This window comes from Perna viridis, chromosome 12 (assembly GCF_037379345.1).
Source record: "Perna viridis isolate PV_CMFRI_1.1 ecotype Kerala chromosome 12, ASM3737934v1, whole genome shotgun sequence".
NCBI lineage: Eukaryota > Metazoa > Mollusca > Bivalvia > Mytilida > Mytilidae > Perna > Perna viridis.
Window position 1 is genome coordinate 19,080,513 of NC_142456.1, and position 21,671 is coordinate 19,102,183.

At 34.7% G+C, this 21,671-nt stretch overlaps 3 protein-coding genes across 3 annotated transcripts; all 3 read right to left on the minus strand.

The window, feature by feature from the left end:
• Positions 1-482: 482 nt before the first annotated feature.
• Positions 483-3,519, minus strand: LOC148601572 (uncharacterized). Its single transcript, XM_088554411.1, has 3 exons — positions 2,652-3,519; positions 1,781-1,846; positions 483-1,147 (listed from the first exon to the last, which is right to left on the minus strand). The coding sequence occupies exons 1-3, from the start codon at positions 3,517-3,519 to the stop codon at positions 483-485; spliced, it is 1,599 nt and encodes a 532-aa protein (XP_088410537.1).
• A 3,770-nt stretch (positions 3,520-7,289) lies between these two features.
• Positions 7,290-10,430, minus strand: LOC148601573 (uncharacterized). Its single transcript, XM_088554412.1, has 3 exons — positions 9,557-10,430; positions 8,921-8,986; positions 7,290-7,921 (listed from the first exon to the last, which is right to left on the minus strand). Exons 1-3 carry the CDS (start codon positions 10,428-10,430, stop codon positions 7,290-7,292), a joined length of 1,572 nt encoding a protein of 523 aa, XP_088410538.1.
• Positions 10,431-16,029: 5,599 nt separating this feature from the next.
• Positions 16,030-18,997, minus strand: LOC148601574 (uncharacterized). Its single transcript, XM_088555890.1, has 3 exons — positions 18,546-18,997; positions 17,911-17,976; positions 16,030-16,616 (listed from the first exon to the last, which is right to left on the minus strand). The coding sequence occupies exons 1-3, from the start codon at positions 18,958-18,960 to the stop codon at positions 16,195-16,197; spliced, it is 903 nt and encodes a 300-aa protein (XP_088412016.1). The 5' UTR covers positions 18,961-18,997; the 3' UTR covers positions 16,030-16,194.
• Positions 18,998-21,671: the final 2,674 nt, after the last annotated feature.

Genomic DNA, 21,671 nt, shown 5'->3' on the forward strand with positions numbered 1-21,671 from the left:
ATGTACTAGTCTAATGTGTGCATTTCAACTAAATTTGACCTATTAATATCTTGAAAAGTCAAACTTTCATGCGTATTTCTGAAGGTTATTAGGTTTTATACTTGGATAATACATTAAAATGTTCGGGTTGCTTTCTTCATGTGCAACACCTTTCACACATTTTGCCTGTTTCTAAGACCGAGGAGTATTAAAACGAATCCAGGGTGTTCATTAATATCAAACAAATTAAACAAAACAATATAAATTCTGTTAATACCGATAAATTTTCACATGTTTAGACGGAAACGATTTTATGATTTCTTTCTATATTTTTTGTGATATAGAAGAAAATGCCAAATATCTTTTATATATTTTTCCAAATTTTCTGTTTACAATTATTAACATAGCCAAAATTTATTTCAGGACTATGTTACAGTCTTGTCGAAGTTATTGCAATAATAAAAACAGCAATCCAATAATTTCCGAATTTATTTGACAAGAACTTAAACATAGCACGTATTATTGTAATCTGTTTCGGAGAAGTCCGATAAAGAGTCGGAATCGTATTCATCGTTAGCCGCTTCATCGTCTGTACGATCGTCGTCATCGATCTCTTCCTCTAAATCATCAGGGAGTTTTATATTCCTAATATCATATTCCTTGTTGATGTCTATACACGTTTCTGTGATATATTCATCGTCATCGTCCTCATCATCTACCGATGTTTCATCTGTATTGCAACTCACATTATCTTTCATTATTTCATCTAACATTCCTGATTTTATATTTTCTATTTTATCTTCATGTTCCCAGTTTGGATCATATTCGTCGCTGTCGTCCGATTCACAAGGCTTCAATTCAATATCTTCGTTAAACTCTTCCTTTTTGAAAACTCTCGACTTCCACAAATCATCCGAATAGTTATCCTTAAGGTCCTCGATGTAGGTCTTCATTCGCTCAATCTCTTGGTTCAGTTTTAAAACGATCTTGTCCGCCATTACCGTTCTGATTTTCATGACGGCCTGTATCTTGTTTTCCTCTTTTTTCTCCTTGCACATGATGATAATTATAGTACCGAAAGCCGTGAATGAAAAGACGGTTGAGAAGAAGGAGATGATAAGTTGGAATAAATCTAACCCTTTAACGCATTTATCGCCAATCACAATACCTAGAAAGAAAAAAATATTGAAGCACCAAGCAACAAGGTAATTTGTACAGTAGGTTTAAGATCAAATTTTAAACAAAAATACTGGACCATACAGCTGAAAGAAAAAAAATTATAAACATGAGTTTTCGGGTTGTATCTTCGATAGATTGAGGGTCGGTTACATTTTTATTACCGCAACGGCACGTGCATCGCGTAACCTTTGCTTGTAACCAAGGCCTTAAGTTGTATACATTCAGGACAACAACCCGCAGTGCACAGTGCCAGACCAGTGTGCTTGCCACTTCCTCAATGTGTCAGTCTTGCTTAGTTGATTAGAGTAAAAAACAGGGAAAAATAGACACATACAACAAAGAACACGAAGTAACCAAAATAATACGCACAAAAAAGTAAATGAGCTGACCGGACTCCACTAAAAATGGAAGCATTGACCAGGTGCACCGGTAGGGTAAGCGTCCTGTGCTTTTCTATGAACTCCCAGCGAGTTGCTCATAAAATGTCAAATAACATACTGAAGCAGTCAAGAAAAGCCACAGGCTGTGTACAATTACTGTCTTACAAATTAACAAAATTATCTACTCCTTAGACGCTTCCCTTCGATCCGCTTTTGAACATCATTAGATGACATTATCTTACCCAGTTTTCCATCACAGGGACTGTAATTCTCACATTCTGCCTGGTAAAACGATGCTGCACGCTTGCCTGAAAAATCAAACATGATATATTAATAAGTGAAAAGGGTTTATTGTTTTTTTTGCACTTAAGTAGGCGGGGAGTTTAATGTTAGATAAAGCCAAAGATGAAGGTTTAAGATTCCTATCTATTTGCTACCGGATGTGCAAATCATCACGAGCACAATTTTGAAAGCAAACTACTAGTAAATGGACTTCTTTCAAACAGTCAAAATCATTATAAATTTATATAATTAGAAAACACTACTGGCTAAAATAATGACTGTAATGTCTATGCACAGTCAAAATATAACTGAAGCAAACAAATTTTGTCTACTTAAACGCTCATTTTGTTTTACTTAATCATATTCTGACTATATCAACACTTAAAATGACCATTTAAAACATCAAAGCAAATGTAGTGTTGAGTAGGACACAAAATGTCTAATACAACGTTTTGTTGTGTTGAGGTTGACACATTTTGTCTACCTCAACGCAAAAAGTGGTATCGTAGTCATTTTATTTCTAAATCAACCAAAATGACTAATTCAACACTTTTTACCATTGTGGTGGACAAAATGTATTTTTCATGGACCGAAAAGTGTTGATTGAGACATTTTGTGTCTGTATCAGTCAAAAAAACGACTGTTGATGGTCATATCAGTCATTATTTGGCCCAGTAGTGAAAGAGAATATTGACTTTGTGTTCGATCTTTCGTCGGAACACATTTGGGTATGTTTTTTTCAATATTTGATCCATGAAAAATATGACAGTTGAGTAGAAATTATTTTATTGGATGAAATGAGTTATACGAAACTGATATTACTTGTCTTACCTTCATAGCTACTTGGAGATGCACAAATAATATCACCATCCAGAGTTATGTTGTTTTTCTTCGTGTAAGATATAAACCAGAGATTCTCACAGCTACAGTGCCAATTGGTGCTCCAGACATTGACATTACTGAGTTTAGAAAGAGCAGAAAACAAATTGTTTCCTAAACTACTCACACTATTTGAGCTCAGTGAGATTGTTTGTAAGTTTGGAACACCAGAAAAAACTGTTTTACTTATTGAAGTCAGGGAAAGGTTATCTAATACAACGGTGGAAGCATTGTTAGTCATGAATAAAGCACCGGACGCCAACTGACCGGAAGTCATTTTACTATTTCTTATAATAAATTCTCCCTTTGGAGTTGGGGCACTTGCAATTTTCTGCACATTTAGTCCTTTGAAACTCTCTGCCACCATATTAGAAATAGATCCGCCTTCAATGGTAAAAGAATTGACATTGCCAATGTGTTCAAAAACTGCAGTTGGCAATGATGCTATGTCACAATCTATAATAGACATTTCTTCCACCCATCCAAGATCTGAAAAGGCATCTTTCGTAATTATGAGAATGCCATTAACGTAGCACATGATAGTTAAAGATGGCGAGTATCTTGCATCAAAAGAAGCCGTATTAATCGCATTGAAACCACTGAAAGTAGGCCCCGACGGCGCAGTTGCAGGAAGTTCTCCGCTGACATCTTTTAGAAGCAGACGTTGAGGTTGTACGGGGAAGTCGGTGAAGGTCAGCGGCAGTGCCCATAGTCGAGCGGAACATGTGTACAATATGGTACTTGCATCATATGTACATCCGGTCGGATTCAAATTAACATGTGGTAGGATCAAAAGAACCACCAAAAACTGGAAATTCATACCTTGTCCGGTATGAATTAGACCGTAAACCACATTGTTTGTAATTGACGTTTGATTCCGCAAGATTACCAACCTAAACACCAATATCAACTTGCAAGATTGTCGCCATTTTGAAGTTGTGTTTACGGAAAGTCTCATTTAAACCGCAGCTTGAACTTTTTAGTTAAACTGGGTCATCTGCTGCTTTACTTCTCGATTAATAAAACCATAATTATCGACCAACTTATGGATTAAAATGTATATTCGTCCTTAATTATTCAGGGTCTATGAGTCAAATACCTCAATTGGAATTAAAGAATATTGAAAATTAAAAAAAAAAAAACGGATAAAATGAAATGACTATGATTTTTTTAGTTTTGAAAATAGCATTTTATTCACCACACACACGATCACAGTTTTTTTACTTTTCATCATAGTTCTTGTTGTTTTGTTACTAGAGTTGATGTCTTATGCCACAGACTATGTTCAATTTGCAACTCCGAAGATTTAGCATGTTGTAGCTGTAAACGGCTTAGCCAAATTTCCATTCATGCTGTAGACTTGGGGTATTGCTCTCGATTTTAGGCAGAGTATTGAGTGAACTTACGTCTTTTTTATTTGCTTTCTTTAGTTTGCTTACCTTAGAGCATCCCGCTTTTTTTTGTTTGTTTTTTTTTTTCTTGTTGTTTTTATTTTTGTTTTGTTTTGTCTTTCTTTTTTTGCTTTTGTTTTTGTTTTTTGTTGTTTTTGTTGTTTTGTTGGTTCGTACTGCTCGTCTTTTTTAATCATGTATTTTCTTGTATGTCTCATTGTCAGTTCATATCGTTCTCGAATATGTGTTTCCCAACAGATTTTCCTCTTTGGTTTTCCTTATTTGAATTTACCCGTTTGTTTTTTCTTTCCTCGTTTATTCAGATTTTTTATCAATTCAGATCGAAAATCAGAATTGATATAGTAGTCACCAGAGCCTTTAAATTTGTAAAGCCTGATAGCATCTGCAATTATCTTACACTACCGCAAAAAAAATAGTCCCGTTGGCATACCCCATTTAGGTTCAAATGCAGATAGTTAGTTCCATTTAATAGATATTCTTAAAATATTAATTTATAAAATTTGATTTATGTAATTTACTTCAATAAACAAACCCAATAAACACATTTTACTGCGAACTAAATATACTGATTAAGTAGAATTATATAATTATCAACGATCCAATTAAAAATAATTGTTCTCTAACCTCCTATCGGTACAAATATCCCTGTTTATTTCTATGCATTTATCCGAATCAAGGAGTTATATATAAATCCTTTCCCGGATAAATCACTAGTCGTTCACTGTTGACTATTTATCTTCAGACGCATAATAAACCGTTTGATGTTTAGCTAGAAATGAAAATTATGCGCGACTATAAGGCAACGACTATTTTTATGTTGGGAGGGGGACTGGGATTATTTCGAAAAAAAATAAAATTATTTCGAATTTGAGGAATTTTTTTACTCAGCCATGGACAGAAAAAAATATGATCAAATATCCCCCCATTATAATATTCACCTTAATGTAGATTTTCTCTGCCAAAAAATATATACATTGTATACTTCTTCGCGTCTGTGTGAAAAAAAATTCTAACGCAACATAAAATCCCACCCCCAGAAAATAGTCTGTGCCTAGTCTTCGATCATAGAAATGATGCTGAGTACCAATTGGAATAACTGTCTTCTGATACTTCACGTAGGCCTTGGTGAGATATTTCCAAAAAGGGTGCTGTGGATCCGATCAAGAAACTTATATAAATGCGTTCCATACTATTATTTGTCCTTAATTTTTGGCCATTTTTTTACGAAATGGTAGCATACCCCGAAAGCATCCCGATGTAACACTCAATGTATCGTACATTTTTATTACGGTTACCGCTTCATGACATTGGAAGTCGGGGGATGATAAATCAAAAACCTTGCTTAGACGATGGCATATGCATTTCGATAATGCATTTCTCTGAAATAGTGTCAATCTGTGGTCTGGTGATATTTATTTTTTGTAATAATCATTCTATTTGGCAATTTTGGCCATGTGTAAAGATAAAGTAGCGCAGGTGCAGGAGCATTAAAAGAGCATGGCTAGTGTTTTCTATATTCTAAGACTTTGGAGTTTATGTTCATGTACGCGTGTCTAGAACTAGGTGCTTTGGAACTAAGTGCTTTAAATGATACATAGGTGTCTCTGCGATAACTTGTAGCACTTATCAAAAGAGGAATGTAGCCAGTTGAGAGGGACATGTATCTAAGGACATGAATTATTTCAATGATTTTGGCTTAAGTTTGAATAATTTGTCAGGCAGCTTCGACTTGGGGTCTATAAATTAAATTTCGACTTGAAAATTTATAAACTAGGAAAGGCCAACTAGTACTTTATAGTTAAATTACGCAACTTATCTCGGAGAGTTTTGTATAAATTCATCTAGGTATTCCGTGTTAACCGACATCGAACCTGGATATTACGTAAACTGACGTATGGCAACGATGTATCATGAATTGGGTGTTCATTTTTTTGTAACATTTTTCGAAATCTGAATTGTGAATTTAAAATAAAAAATCAGTTGAATATTAACTATTTAGAACTATATAATCTTGAGTTAAAATGCGTTTGAATTTGACCCCCGTGCTTTCCTTTTTTCCCTTGTCTTGTAATTTGACGATTATTTGAGGCGTAAAATTCAAACGACCGATATAAATTGATTCAGTACGTGAGTACTTTGGTTCACCGTTGTTTTTGTTTTATTTGATTCATCTCATATATTTTTCGGAATTAAAAAGATCACTCTTGCTATATATGCTTCCTCAAAGTTTTGAATTTGATTTGACTCCGATTGATTCTTATTTTTAAATAGCAATTCAGCTAAGAATCATGCAAAATTTGATTCATGGTTGGAAAGCCTTCGGCTACATATTTTTATTTTTGATGTTATGTTTAAAATGTAAATAGTTAACATAGATAAACGTGTGGCTTTTCATAAAACCCGTCCTCTTAAAAGATAAATACTGTATATAATGTACTGTAGAATTCCAAATTAAGGGAGATAACTCTGTAAATTACACTTAAATACAATAGAAGCTATTCAAAAGCTATTTCTTCGGAGCAGACAGAATGGAATGAATAATTATTATACATTTCATCATTAAGACTTATAAAGCAACTTATTAACAAAAATAAAAATTTGTAGCCCTTGTTTTTGTATGTATTTTTGATTTCATTCTATTTCAAATGAAAGGTTGATAGGCTTTGATGAAATTAAATATGATGAAAACATATCACTGATTTCAACAGTTATGTCCCTTACCCTAGGTCTACCTCAAGTGTCGGTTCACCTGTATGTTAAATACTTGTAGTTCAATTCTGAGGTATGTATAAAATTTTGATTTCTTACCCCAATAAGTTCTCTTTGAATATACGCCTAAAATTGCTGTTTTCAGCAGGGCCGTCTTCTATGATTACAATATTATACAAGTCATGTAGTATTAGTGTTGAGCGGTTGTTTCCAATAGATGTTTACAATATCTGTTTTATTTACAGTTGAAAGTAAACCCTTGAAATTTATAAATAAAAGGACATATTGCATTCGTTATAAACATTATCATAGTGTAAAAGGTCATAAACTTTGTCAGAAAATGGGTTGTGTGTTTTTTAATCCCTGTTTATTTGAACGTCAACATCGATAACTTTTTTATAGTCCAAGTGGCCTCTATTTTGTAATGCACACTCCCGAAGTACATACAATGAGTAGATAAAGTGACCGGTCAAAAATTAAGACCTGTGGTTTTTCTTCTATGTGGAACAACCCATATTCCAGACACAGGGTGAACATTCTCCAACGCTTTCAATTTATCCTCCAATGCTCTATTAAGTCTGTCGTTCCTTAAATCTGCAAGGTCGATAGAACCATCGTCGTTATCGATATCGTTGTTAAAACCTACGTAATCGTCGATATTATCATTGTACATTTCGTCAATGCCATTTTCAACAGGATTTGTCTTTGTTGGATATGATACATCGTCTAAATCATTACCCGTGTTTTGAGAATCAGTATTTTCGTTTCCGGTTTCAGGGGTCACTTTCCTTCCGCCTTTTGACAGTGCTATCATCAGAGCTAGCTTTCTTTTTGCATTTAAGAAATTTCCCTTGTAACTCTTAGGTTCAAATTCGTGGTCATTTTGGTCCATTTTTTGTTGCATAAGTTTGGCAAACTTGCTTTCTCTCGACTCTTCTACGACGATAACTTCTTCCTCGAAATATTTTCGAATCTGAGTTTTTCGCCGGCAAAGATAAATTATTATGGTAAGTGAGATACCCGTCATGACAAGAATAGGCACAAAAAGTCCATATGAAACGATATCGATCGCTTTCAAACACGTCTCTTGAATAACGATGCCTGTAAATATAGGGTATTTGTTGCTATAATTATTTTATTTCAAAGCATCATGTAAATAATTGTAACAGTGACATAAGCATGCACACGAAGTCAACAAGTGTATGTTATAACTACATGTAGTCGACGAGCATTGTTATTGTACATGTTCATGTACCACACCGAAGGACAAATATTTTTGTTCTACTCAAACCCTACCTCGCAGAAGTATATATATATTCGTGCTCACCACGCAATTTCTACGGGGTTTACTTTTTATTCGCTTTTTTTTTTTGTCAAAAAATGAATTGGCCAAGATCTGGACATCCTCCCAAGTCAGGGTTTTGAGTCCACCCTCGCTCACTCATACCCATGATATCACTCATTCATATTTAGCGGGTATCGTCCAGCGCCATCTAGTGAGTTACTTAAATTTAACCCGGATCCAAAACCCAATCAAATCACTCGTAATAGAAACTCTTCGATAAAACTTACAAAGTGGCTACACATAACGTCATTTTTTTTCAGTAAAGACTCTAAACAGATTCTACAGTTATCATTTTTGCTCACATTGCATTATTCATGACATCATACAACTTTCAGTTATTATACCGGATCGTCCATTACCTCGTATTATTGCTCACCTTTCCACAGAATTTTATATTGAATCGATTTTCATTGGTGCTTCTCACCCGGAGAAGCAATTAATCGGAATTGGCTGGACGATACCCGCTAAATATGAATGAGTGATGTCATGGGTTTTGAGGGAGCGAGGGTGGACTCAAAACCCTGGCTTGGGGGGATGACATCTGGAGTAAAAAAAGGATATTATTTTGATCCACATATGGCCCTTTTGATGTAGTACACCTTGTAGTGTTACAGAAGAAAACATTAGTGTCTTCTAAACCTATTCCACGCATCTACTAACTCCCCCTCCCGTATACTAATGTTAACAATCTCGCGTTTTTTTTTCAGTTTTACTTAATATTATAATATCCAGGTTACGATAGAGAAAAAACTCACCAAGTTCTCCGTTACAAATATCATATTTAAGACAGTTTGTAGCATAAAATGATACTGCCCTTTTGTCTGAAATACACATAAAACAAGAAATAACCAGATTTGAATTCGTAAACATTCTATTGGGTTCTTCACCATGGATTGGAGTACTTAGCGCTTGTCTTCACAATTTTTAGAAATAAATTATTTTACTTTATTTAACGCTCGAATGCTTTAAAAAGATAAATCCTGCCCCTGTAAGACATATTTAATAGATTAAAATTAAAGTCATCTTGTATTTTAATCAATGATATTGAAATTTTATATGGAATTTAATGTTACATGTAGTAATTTATCAATTGATTATAGTACACAGGAACAGATTGCAATATTTATGTTTTCATATATTTAAACACTTAGAAACAAATCTTTTAATCAACAATAAATGAAAACCATACTGCTTTCATACATATTCACGAAAGGCATGTAATTACCATATTAATCATATTATTATTTTTTTTTACCTTTTTTCGTGAATTGATTTATTAGTCCTACACATATGGGTTTTTTTTATTACGGTCTAACACACGAGGCAAAACGGTTTTTTTAAGCTTAACACATATGTAACCATACGTTGCAACTCTTCTTGTGTATACGTACTTGCATATCCTGATGGCAATGAACAGATGAAATCTCCAGTTAGTGTTAAATTGTTCTCAATGGCAAATGGAATGAACCAAAGGTTGTCACAAGTACAACTCCATGAAACTCCCCACATGCTGACGTGTGACAAAGAATGAAGGCCTGAAAACAAAAACGATGGGATGCTGGTGAAATTATTGTGATTTAAAGTTATGTTTTTAATATTTGGAATACCATAGAACGTGTCTTTTGAGATGGATGTTAGCTGCAGACCGTCTAAAACCACTGACGATGCGTTTGCTACATTGTAGAGAACCCCGAATGGAAGCTGACCGGAAGTTACTACTGAGTCCCTAATGACGAATTCGCCTTTAGGTTGCGGAGCACTGGTGATTTTTATGACGTTTAGACTCCGGAAACTATCTGCAACCATGTTTGTGATTGAGCCACCATAAATTTGGAAAGAGTTGAGAGTACCGATGTGCTGAAATACGGATACTGGCACAGACAATATGTCACAATCTGTGATAGCTACCTCTTCAACAAAGCCGAAGTCTTCGAAGGTATCCTTTGTAATGATTAGAAAACCAGAAGCAAGACACATAATTGTCAAAGACGGAGAGTATCTAGAATCAAACGTCGCCGTGTTTATGGCGCTAAATCCTGTAAAAGTCGGTCCAAGTGGAGCCGTTCCAGGAAGTTCACCACTGACATCATTTAATAATATTCTCTGAGGTTGTACTGTGAAATCGGTGAACTGTAAAGGCAGGCTCCAGTACCTCATGCTACATGTATATAAAAGGGTGCTAGTTTCGTAGGAACATCCGACTGGATTGCCGCGGATAAAAGGCAGGAGGTTCAGAACAAAGACCGATTTACACAATATATTCATTGTGATGCGTCCTACAGCATTATGAAACTAAAATCATTTGATATGTAAACTCAAGTTCTGTTTTAACTGTGGAACCGTTTTTATTTAGTTTTACACATCCAGGTATATTTACAATCATGGCTTTCGTTCCGGTGGAATTTCGCAGAAAAAAACAGCAAGATGACAAGAATTACAGCACGACTTTGATACATTGTGAAACATTCCTTAACATTCTGAATCTACATCCTTAGATATGAAAAAAAACTTATGTTATAACAGATGAGTAGTATGTTTTCACAATTAGATATATTTTCGATCTTCCGAATGTATGATATACAATGAATGTCAAGTTGTATCGACTTGTTTACGACGTACGAGTTACTTGTTAAAAATAATACCAAAACGTATTAATTCTATTTGCATATAAACTTAATCGCATTAGTCCAAAAACTATTTTGTAAGATTTGTTATGAATATTAATTCAGATATTGAACCATGTTAAGCCTAAAGACCTACATGTAATTAAATTTGCGTGAATTTTGTACCCATTGAATTATTGGACATCTTCGAACCGGGTCGCGTCATTGGCGGAAAGGTGGTACCAGGATTTATAACCATTTATGGGGTGGGAGGTATTTTTGTAGATTTAGTTAAATCCCGACATAGATTTTAGGATCGGACACCCTCTTTTATACACTTTTTTTTGGGGGGGGGACCGCTCCAGCGCTTCTTGAGCGCTTCAATCCACTCCTACATCTGTGCAGTGAAGAAGACTTTCTCAATTTTTTCAAACAAAATATTGTGTATTGTGCAATATATTTACAGGAATTTATAAAGGATTGATTTTTTTATTAGAATAAATAAGTTCTCTAAAATATGCAAAGTCAGTCCTTAACTTTTTGTGTTCTGATTAAGATATATACACTTGTATATTTTTTGCACATGTAACGAGAAAAGGTCGAATACATAGTTTGATGTTGGTGTAAGAGTAGCGTACATTTGACAGGAGATCGGAGTCCCCACTAAATTCCAGTGTAAACCTGAGATTAAGTATACATTCGATTGATAACACAGATCACGTGTTAAAAGTAAGTTAACCAATCAACACACCAACTGCAAATTGCCCCCACTGAAAAAAGTTCCTTGAGCTTATTTATGACCATAGAAAAGGGAACGGATCTATAGTGAAATTTATAGTGAAATCATCATAAACCATGTGTCCTTTATCAAATATTTGTTTGAAATTTTAAATTTGATCTTGAACTTGATATCACAAAGCAATAAATCGTGCAATTAAAACCAACGCAGGGCCAAAAACTTACTTGAAGATTTCCATAGAAAAAAATGTATATTGGTGAACGTACTAACAAGATAGCACGACTCAGCCACTTTGACTAGTGTCTAAGGAGTTACTTTATTGTGGCTGGAAGGTGGGTATTCAATCTGGTAAGACGTCAAATCTAAAGGGAACAGATACGGCGGAATATACTAAAAAGTCAAACGACACAAAGACTCATTAATGACCAACATCAGACTGTGGACAGGCGCATGCCTGCGGTGGAATTAAATTAGTCTTATAAGGCCTTAACTACCTCCTTTAACGTAATATCTATTGTTTGTTTGTTTGTTTGTTTGTTGGGGTTAAACGTCCGAGCAGCAATATTTCAGCTATATTCAGACGATGAACATGAAATGGATGATAAAATGAACATGAGATGATGAAATGAAAAAGGGATGGGACACAAGGACAACGGGGTCGACAAATTTTGATTGCCACTGGAAATAGGGAGAGTTGGGTAGGGTCGGGCAATTTAGCCTCCTGTGGCGGAGCCCTATGGTTCCTACTCCCGGAGAATACCACAGTAGGGTTCTTTAACGTGCAAGGAACGTGGCATCTTTCCCAACACGGTGCACCACTATGGTTTGCGGTCAGGTTTTCCGTATTATAGCCTGACAACTCCAGCATGTAACACGCCAGGGGTACCCCATTCCACCACCTGGGGCACACATCCCAGTTGCTCTGTGAGCAGAGCGCCCTAGCCCCCAGCTAGGGTTCTGAGCACTATTTAGTCGCCTTTTACGACAAGCTTAGCGCTGCTGCAGGCCTATTCTTGTAACACCCGGACCTGCACAGGTCACGTAAGGTCTAAAATTAACTGAAACAACAAATAAACAAATCATAAAATTCACTCAGTAATATACCCATTTCTTCTTTATGGAATACCTCAAGTTATTTTATAGATAGCAATGTTTTATCGAAAGAAACCAGTGTAATAAATTTCGATAATTCACACCGTGAAATAAATTCGGTAATTTCGCTCTCGGACTTTCTCCCGCCAAAATGTCACAACTTTGATATCAATCCGCCGTTCCCAAATTTTTAAAATTATGTTGAAATCAACAAGAATTATGAAGGAACTCTATATAATACATGTAAATAGGATAAGGAATTGGTTATCGTGTATAACCAAATTATGATCACTCATGCCACGAACGCAGCAAGATTTAACTCGTGCGCGGAAAAGGTTCCGCACACTCATTAAATCTAGGCGTTCTTCGGCACTCGTGATCATATTTTGGTTATTCACTCCTTCCAATTAATTATCCCATTAATACTACTTATATAAAAATGAGATATCCAATTAAGGAACGTTCGCAGTTACTGAAAGCTACCAGGACATATTAAGAATTATTGATCATAATCGGTCACTTCCATTCCAGTAGTTTAAGACTGGAATTGAAGTAGTAACGTAGAGTATTGAACGGACAAGACGTGGGATATATTACAATACTTAATAATTATTTAGTTTTTACGTATTGCAATTAGGGGCCGAATATCTGTATTTTTGAAAACTGGGTTCAAAGGATAGACAATGAATTGACAATCGTATACTTTTCGAATAAATATATTAAGGGCAGTAAGTTGCTAAATCTATTGGATTTTGTTTGAAAGACTGTTTAAAAAAAACCAAAAACAAAACAAAACAAAAAAAATGGGTGATCATTAAGCTTCTATGGTAATGGTAAAATTCTGATAATTCTTATTTTTGATTTTTATCACCACACCAAATTTAAAACAAATAAGTCAGAAAGTTTCTGAATTAGACCAATACTACTATTTGATGTTAATCGTTCAAATAAGATATACGTTTTAGGGCCGGAAGCGCCACCTGAAAGGTGTTAATTTTACCAAAATTTTAGTTCTGTAATGAGGTTTATATTCGATCTACTTTATGGTTAAATGAAACGGGAAAATCTTTTTTTTCTGTCAACCAAGATATTTTTGTGATATGTGAATATATAAATAACAGTCTTTCACCGTGTATTTATTAATTTTGAATTATAGGAAAGAATAGAAGGGTCATAGTTTTACGTATAATTTTTGTCGAAACATTTAAAACTCGAAAGAAGTTTAGTTTTTTTTAGTTTATACTTGAAAATTTCGAAACTTTTCAATGAAACTCGATTTTTTTAGTTAAACTTTGAACAAAATCAACTATTTCAAGTTTAAAAAAAAGTATGTACCTAATATGATTTCCTTGGATAATACGGAAGCGTACAAGCGCCACCTATAATTTTTTAAAAAGTTTTTTGCAGCATCGTTTCTTCATTGGATTCTTTCTGAAAATACCTGCCTGTGTTTTTTTTTATCAGATTCGTGGAATCTCCGAGTTTTTAACAACATGGATTAACAGGTACTTTATCAAGCGCCAAGACAGCCTCTGACGTTCGAAATTCAATCTATACACTCCAGCCAGCCCTCTCATAAAATGCAAGAATCTTGCAAAGTTGAAAAAAAATGAATGATTCCATCTGAATTTAATAATATCCGAAAAATTTCGAAAAACCTGTCTGCACCGGTTAGTAAGAGAGGAAATGAACGACCGCCGCTGCACGGAGCTTGTTCCTTTATAGTCTTGTTAACAGACATAAACATATAAAGAAGGTGTCAACTGAAGATATATATATATATATTGATATTGACATATTCAACATCGTATCGTTTCTTGTTGACTAGTGATATTATGCCTACCGAAGTTTACTGCTATCTGCTGCATTACTGCATTAATTGAACTATTAGAGTATAACAAATGCGCATGCATACATTTTTCTTTATCATAAATTGTTCAAATCTTGTGACATCAAATCATTTTTAAAATTGATAAATCGGTCGTGAATGTACATGTAATCAAGGCGACCGTCAGTGATTTTGACTAAAAACCAACATATGTTTATTTTACAACTCATGGAAATATTGGCCTTCATTTGTTTGTTAAAGTAAAATTAAAATATATATTTTTGCACAGGTTAATTACAAGTTAATCTGGTTTGCTGCAATTTTTTTTTGTTTGATTCATATGCAGTTTATTTACAAATCATGCAATACAGCGATCTCCCATTTAAGCCCAGGGGAGCTATAAAGGGGTTCCTCGATTTCTTACACCCTTAACACCCAGTGATTGTGGGAAGACATACAAATAAACCTCCCATTATTCAAATTAAACACTTATACATAAAATATTCTATATCTTGAACAATATCACAATTTATTTATTGTAAGTACCAGCCACATGCACCTCGATTAAATCAGTGAACACAGCAGTTCTGATAACCTGTTCAAAATAAGAAATAATTAATCTTGATCCCTCGAGATATTATATCATTCGCACTAGAATGTTGTCTTGTTTCCTCAAAACTTTATACTGTTCCCACAAGAGAGGGAACTAGTTCCATCTTGTTTTATATACGTCTCAGAATGTGACGACTCTATTCACTACACTGTTCCATCGGATCAAATTGATACAGGGAAGATATATAAACGTATAGATAGGTCTGAAACGATTTTAGAACTGTCAAATTTGCGATGCAAATGTTTGGTCGTTCCCTCCGCGGGACTCGAACTCGTACCGCTGTGACATCTATGGCAACACTGCCTGCACGAAGTCCAGCGCCCTAGACCACTCGGCCAGCTAAGCTATATATACATCGTTCCCTTAAGATGATATATCATTCCCAAAAGATGATATGTCGTTTCCTCAAGATGATCTGTAATTCCCTTAATATATTATGTCGTTCCCTCAAGATAATACGTAACTCTATAACTACTTTGTGGGAGCGATATATTATCTTGAGGGAAATGACATATTATCCTGTTGGAACGATAATATAACTTCCTTGTGGGAATGACATATTATTTGAGGGAACGATATAACTTCCATAAGGGAACTACATACTATATTGTGGGAACGACATATTATTTTGAGGAAATGACATAAGAAATATTTTTTGCATGGCTGCATTCTTCTACCGTACTGAACAGTCATCAGAACTGGGATTTTTTTTAACCGCGAATTGCGGATTGATGTAAATGACGTCACCATGTTATATATACTAAATAACTTGGTTTACTCAAAGAGAACCAACTTATCAAAAATTTTGACTATTATAAATCAAATCAAATCATGCAAAGATAACTGTCATCCGTGTATTGGGTTTGAAAAAAAGATGGCGGAATAATATTGGAATTCTCGTAAGGAATTATAAAATTCGATTAATTTAAACACAATAATTGTAAACACTAAAGTACATCGTATCTAAAAAAAAAGAAAAGAAACACATAACGATTGACAAGAAAAAAAAACTATAACTTTAATACTTATTTTGCGAAAATCGCAGGTTAAGTGACTGACGTCGATTAAGTCAGTAGTCAGTCAAATCAGCTGATTATATAATTTAAGCACATATTACATATAATTCTCTTCTATATATGCAATGTATCCTTTAGTTAGAAATTCATCGCTTCAGCCGGTGTCATAAACCGTCGAACATTAATAACTTTGTTCACTGCAGCCTTATATCTGCTGTTACGCCTATTGTCTACAACATCCAATTCTTCGTCGTCGATAAATGATCTTTCGGACTTGGGTCCTGCGACATTTTTCCATGCAGACCCACTGAGTTTACGACCGTTAGGTTTCGGTTCGCCGTCGTCAACATCATCGTCTCCTTTTCTCCTTCTCGACTTCCTTTTCTTCCTCTCACCTTTCTTCTCGGGATCACTTTCTGGTTGTACCTGTGCAATTTTTAGCTTCCGGTAGTCGATGACGACCAAAACGAAAGTAAAAGTAGCAATCCCTATCACGAACGGTGTAATACTATATATAAATATCTCTGTTGTTGACATACAGCGACCCCCGCTCACTACTCCTGTTAAAAAATAAAACAAAAATGCTAATACTGATCAATATCATGATAAATCTAACCGTTCTAATTGTATATTACCATAAATCTGTCTGACCCGATCCCTGAATTTGAAATGATTGTATGTTACAATGAACCTGTTTGACCCGATCCCTGAATTTGAAATCTAGCCGTTTTGATTGTATGTTACCATGAACCTGTCTGGCCCGATCCCTGAATTTAAAATCTCGCCGTTTGATTGTATGTTACCATGAACCTGTTTGACCCGATCCCTGAATTTGAAATCTAGCCGTTTTGATTGTATGTTACCATGAACCTGTCTTGTCCGATCCCTGAATTTAAAATCTCGCCGTTTGATTGTATGTTACCATGAACCTGTCTGACCCGATCCCTGAATTTGAAATCTAGCCGTTTCGATTGTATGATACAATGAACTTGTCTGACCCGATTCCTGAATTTGAAATCTAGCGGATTTGATTGTATGTCACCATGAACCTGTCTGACCCGATCCCTGAATTTGAAATCTAGCCGTTTTGATTGTATGCTACCATGAACCTGTCTGACCCGATCCCTGAATTTGCCTGATATACCTATCTAAACAAGATAGACTGTAAAGGTATTAATTTTTGAAGTGTGCTAATTTTCACTATTTTCGCGGTGGACATAAAAACGCTAAAAGTAATACCTACGAAATCAACTATGAACACTTTATAACCGTAATCACTTTGAGAAACCGCGAAATTTGATACCCGCGAATATACTCACTTGACAGAATCCGAGAAATCAGCAACCGCGAAAATTAATACGTTTACAGTACTCTGAAGCCCATTTGTATCAGTTTCAATGCTATATGAAAAAAGGGAAAACCGAAAACCTTTCCAAATTTAACGAAACCCCCAGTCTCAGTTTAAAAAGGATTGGACCAAACTGGTTTTATAATTATACTAATATAAGGAGAATAGGTATGGTGTATGTCAAAGAGATAACAACCCCACCAGGATGAAAAAGGTAGCCCAAGGCCACCCATTGGTCTCCAATGAACGACGACGAAACCCTCATACAATTGGACAGACTGCATCTGGCCCCAAAAAATCTCTACACTTACATTCAGCAACTCTTGTTGTTGTAAGGTAATTTTTCAAATCAAGACGTCAGTGTTAGAAATTAAATCGTTTTGATGTGTGTGTGTACTCTCAGTGATTGATATAGAACTGGTCTTCTGGTAGGAAGCATTGGAAATGTATAATCAGTGTTTTTAAGCACATTTCAACACGAGAAGAATTATGAAGAACTTACTTACCACTTTTACCATGACAAGGGTTGAAGGCTACACAATTTGCCTGGTGATATGTTTCTAACCTTTGACCTATAACAAAAACGATGCCTTCTTCATATTGTATATTGAACGATTGAACATAAAAGAGTTGCGACTTCTTAGAACTAAGATACAGACTGATTTGTCAACAATTGAGCCGGAATTATTCATGTATAATATTTTACATTGTAACGAAGGGGGCAACTACAAATTGCAGAAGTTCATTATTGTCTAGTTTTGGTCGCCTTTTCCTCTCGGTATTCAGGTGAAACTGTCTTATTATCCTGGGAATTTGTGTTGTTGAATAATACAGATTGCAGTTGATGCTAATCATATCAGTTTACACGGTCTTTGTTTCATTGTGTTCGGGTTTTCATTGTAGGTCTTACAGCGTACAAGCATGTGTAATTTACATAAGCTTCTGTTTTCTTCGCTTCGTTTTAATATTTATACTTCTTTATTTTTCTCTCTTTTTTTTTTCTTTTTGTTTCAATATCGTTCTAGCCGTTTTCCTACCATGCGACTGAAATTCCTATTGGTTATTTTTTTAAGAGGATTATTGATATAAATTGACACCAAATTCAAATATAATTTTTTTCGTTGTTTCATAACATACTCACCTGCAGCAGAAGCTGGCGTAGCGCAAACGATATCGCCCAGCAAGGTAATGTTGTTATCCTTGACAAAAGCAATAAACCATAAATTTTGACAGGAACATTCCCACTGTATTCCATTTAGCTCTATCGTTGATAAAGATGACGGCCCTTCCAGCATATTATCCTCTAGTAGCGTAAACGGGTTGTGACTCAGTGACAAAAATGTCATTTTGTCTAGAGCGTTAAACATGTCAACTTGTGTACTCGTCATGTGGGCACTCTCTATTCGGATTCTCTCGGATGCTGATATACTAAATAGAACACCAAATGCCAAAGCGCCATCAGTTAGTTCACAATTTACGATACCGAATTCTCCCAAGGGGTTAGGATACTGTTTCATGCTTAGAACGTTCAGTCCCCTCAATGCATCGTAGTTCATATTGTCTATTGATCCCCCTCTGATGTGGAAGGAATTAACATCGCCGAAATATTTAAATACCTCTGCAGGAAGAGATAAAATGTTGCAATCAACGATTTGCACTTCATCAATGTAAGAAAAGTCGGTAAAAGCAGCTCCATCAATAATGACGTCAGAGTTTGCGTAGCACATTATATATAGACTTGGTACAAACCTTGAGTCGAAATTCGCGGTATTGATACTAGAAAAACCAGAAAACGTGTTTGTCGCTATATTTCCCGCCACATTTTGGAGTAATATCCGCTGGGGTTCACCAGTGTTGAAATCTGAGTACTGCAGTGGTAAAGACCATAATCTCGCATCACAAGTGTATAGTTTCTCATCTGTATCATATGTACACCCAGTCGGAAGTGAAATGGTAAAAGGTGTTAGCCATAACCACAAAAGTAGCAAGTTCAGATCCATCTGTACTGATTTTCTTGACACATCTCAGCAAGAATAACATGGAACTGTCTGTTTAAGAGCCGTGTTTATCAATTTTAATTTCTGAAACTATTTTAAACTTGAATTCCACTCTACATACAGGTAAGCGGGTTGCCATATCGAAAAGGAAGGGGCCATGCAAAAGGAATACTATCTGGCATGTATTAATTTTCTTGGTCATGAACTTTTATTAATTCAAATATGTTTAAAAATTAGAACACATTTAAGACTAGACTCATGTACAGGGTTTCAAAAGTGTCCTACATAATATTATAAGATTATGAGATGCGCATTAGTATCTGTAAAAAGCAGGCAGTGGGTGGGAAAACAGTGTATGAAATAATCCTCCACCTTGACAGTATAATTTGATTTTGTTACCATCAGAATCATGGAGTTAAGGTTTTTTTTCATATCTTTTGTTAAAGTGAGTTATAATTTAAATAAAATAATTGCAAGTTAACACTTCGGGGTAGATACATTGCCATAAACCTAAAACTTTTCTAATGTTCTAATGCAAATTTTCCCAACAAAAACGGTGATGCAGTGATGGCCATCTCAAAAAGAGACGACATCCAGTCGAGAGAGAGATTGGTAGGTTTATATTTTCCATGATTTAGATTTTACCCTTTTTGTCTGATTCTTACAAAGATTTGTGCTTAGCCATATTAAAGATTACTGAACGTTAAATAAGATTACAACAACGATTTAATTCTTAAATTATAGAAATCAATATACATTTACTGCATTTAGGATGGATCTCACAAAATGTAGGGATTTAATATATTGGACTGTCAAATCTTAGGGAGTTAAATTGCTATCAAATGAATAAGATTACTTGTTGCCTTGAGATTTGAACTTCAAAATAAAAAAATAGTTTTATTCAAATACCTCCCGAATAATCGAAAAATCAGATTTTTTTTATCATTTCATATTTGTATGTAGAATTTGTTAGGACTTTGTTCTTGGCACGGTTGGTGTTTGGGCTGAAATATTATATTATCACATTATTGCTTTGACAAAGACTCATTTCAAATATTTGTATTTTATCGATGTGTGAACATATGTCTGTTTAAAAAAAGCACCTATAGGTGAAAGAATGGTTTCCCCTACCCCGCTACAATAGGCCTCAATATAAACGAAAATAATCGGTTATAGCACACATAAACTATAAATAATACTCCTTGTGCATTTATTACGAAGATTATTATACATGTATACGTATAGAATTGTTACATATCTTCCAGGACAGATGCTAAAATTTCCACTTTCTTGTCACAATATGATTTTAAAATTATATAATAGGAAGGGGAAATTTCAGGATTTCCATATTTTAACCATTCAATTTTGTCAGTGATTTGTGTGATTTGTTTAAATTTCTAATATAATTGTTCAAACGTGATTGTATGTGCTAACTTTAATATTGTTAGTCTCTTAGGTTCAAGTAACACATGTGATAAATGATTGACATACTTATGTGCACTCCATGTAGGTGGCAAATGCTACAGATACCCAACTAAAACTATGATTTTCCATGGAAAAAAATATTTTTCTTTATTCAGTCTACCGTAAAAGCAAATGTTTAGTGAAAAACTCGTACAATGATAAGATCGCTACATGTTGGCGATTTTAAACGTCAGTAGCAATGCATTTTGATGCTTCTAAAATGAAGTTATAAGATAGAAATATGCAAAATGTTAGGAAATCTGAAAGGTTATAGAAATACCAATTAATTATTGTTGTTCAATTGACAAATAGATCTTCAATTAAATGATATATCCTGTGGCTATTTCAACACTATTAGATACAACTAAATGTTTTCTTTAACTTTAAAGAGTTGTGTATGCTTTTGATTTGACTGAATAAAAAGATGATTGTATAATTTCCCTTTTCAATTTGAAAAAATATCTTGAATTATTATCAGATAATTTGTTATTTACTCTATGAAAATTTAAATGTTTTAGTTACCGTTTGCCAATCGAGACAGGAAGGTGGCAGGGTGTTCCAAGGAACGAGAGACTCTGTCAACTTTACGACTCGAATGACATCGGTGACGAATTCCATTACATTTTATCTTGCAAATATTTTTTGTTTAGAACAATTACTTCCTGAGTATTGTTGGAAACATCCTAATATTTTTTAAGTTTAATAATTTGTTCAACACAACAAATATTATAGTTTTAGAAAAATTAAGTAGATTTTTACAGTTGATTAATATGAAAGTCAGTCGTCCGGGTTAATCTTCTAAATTA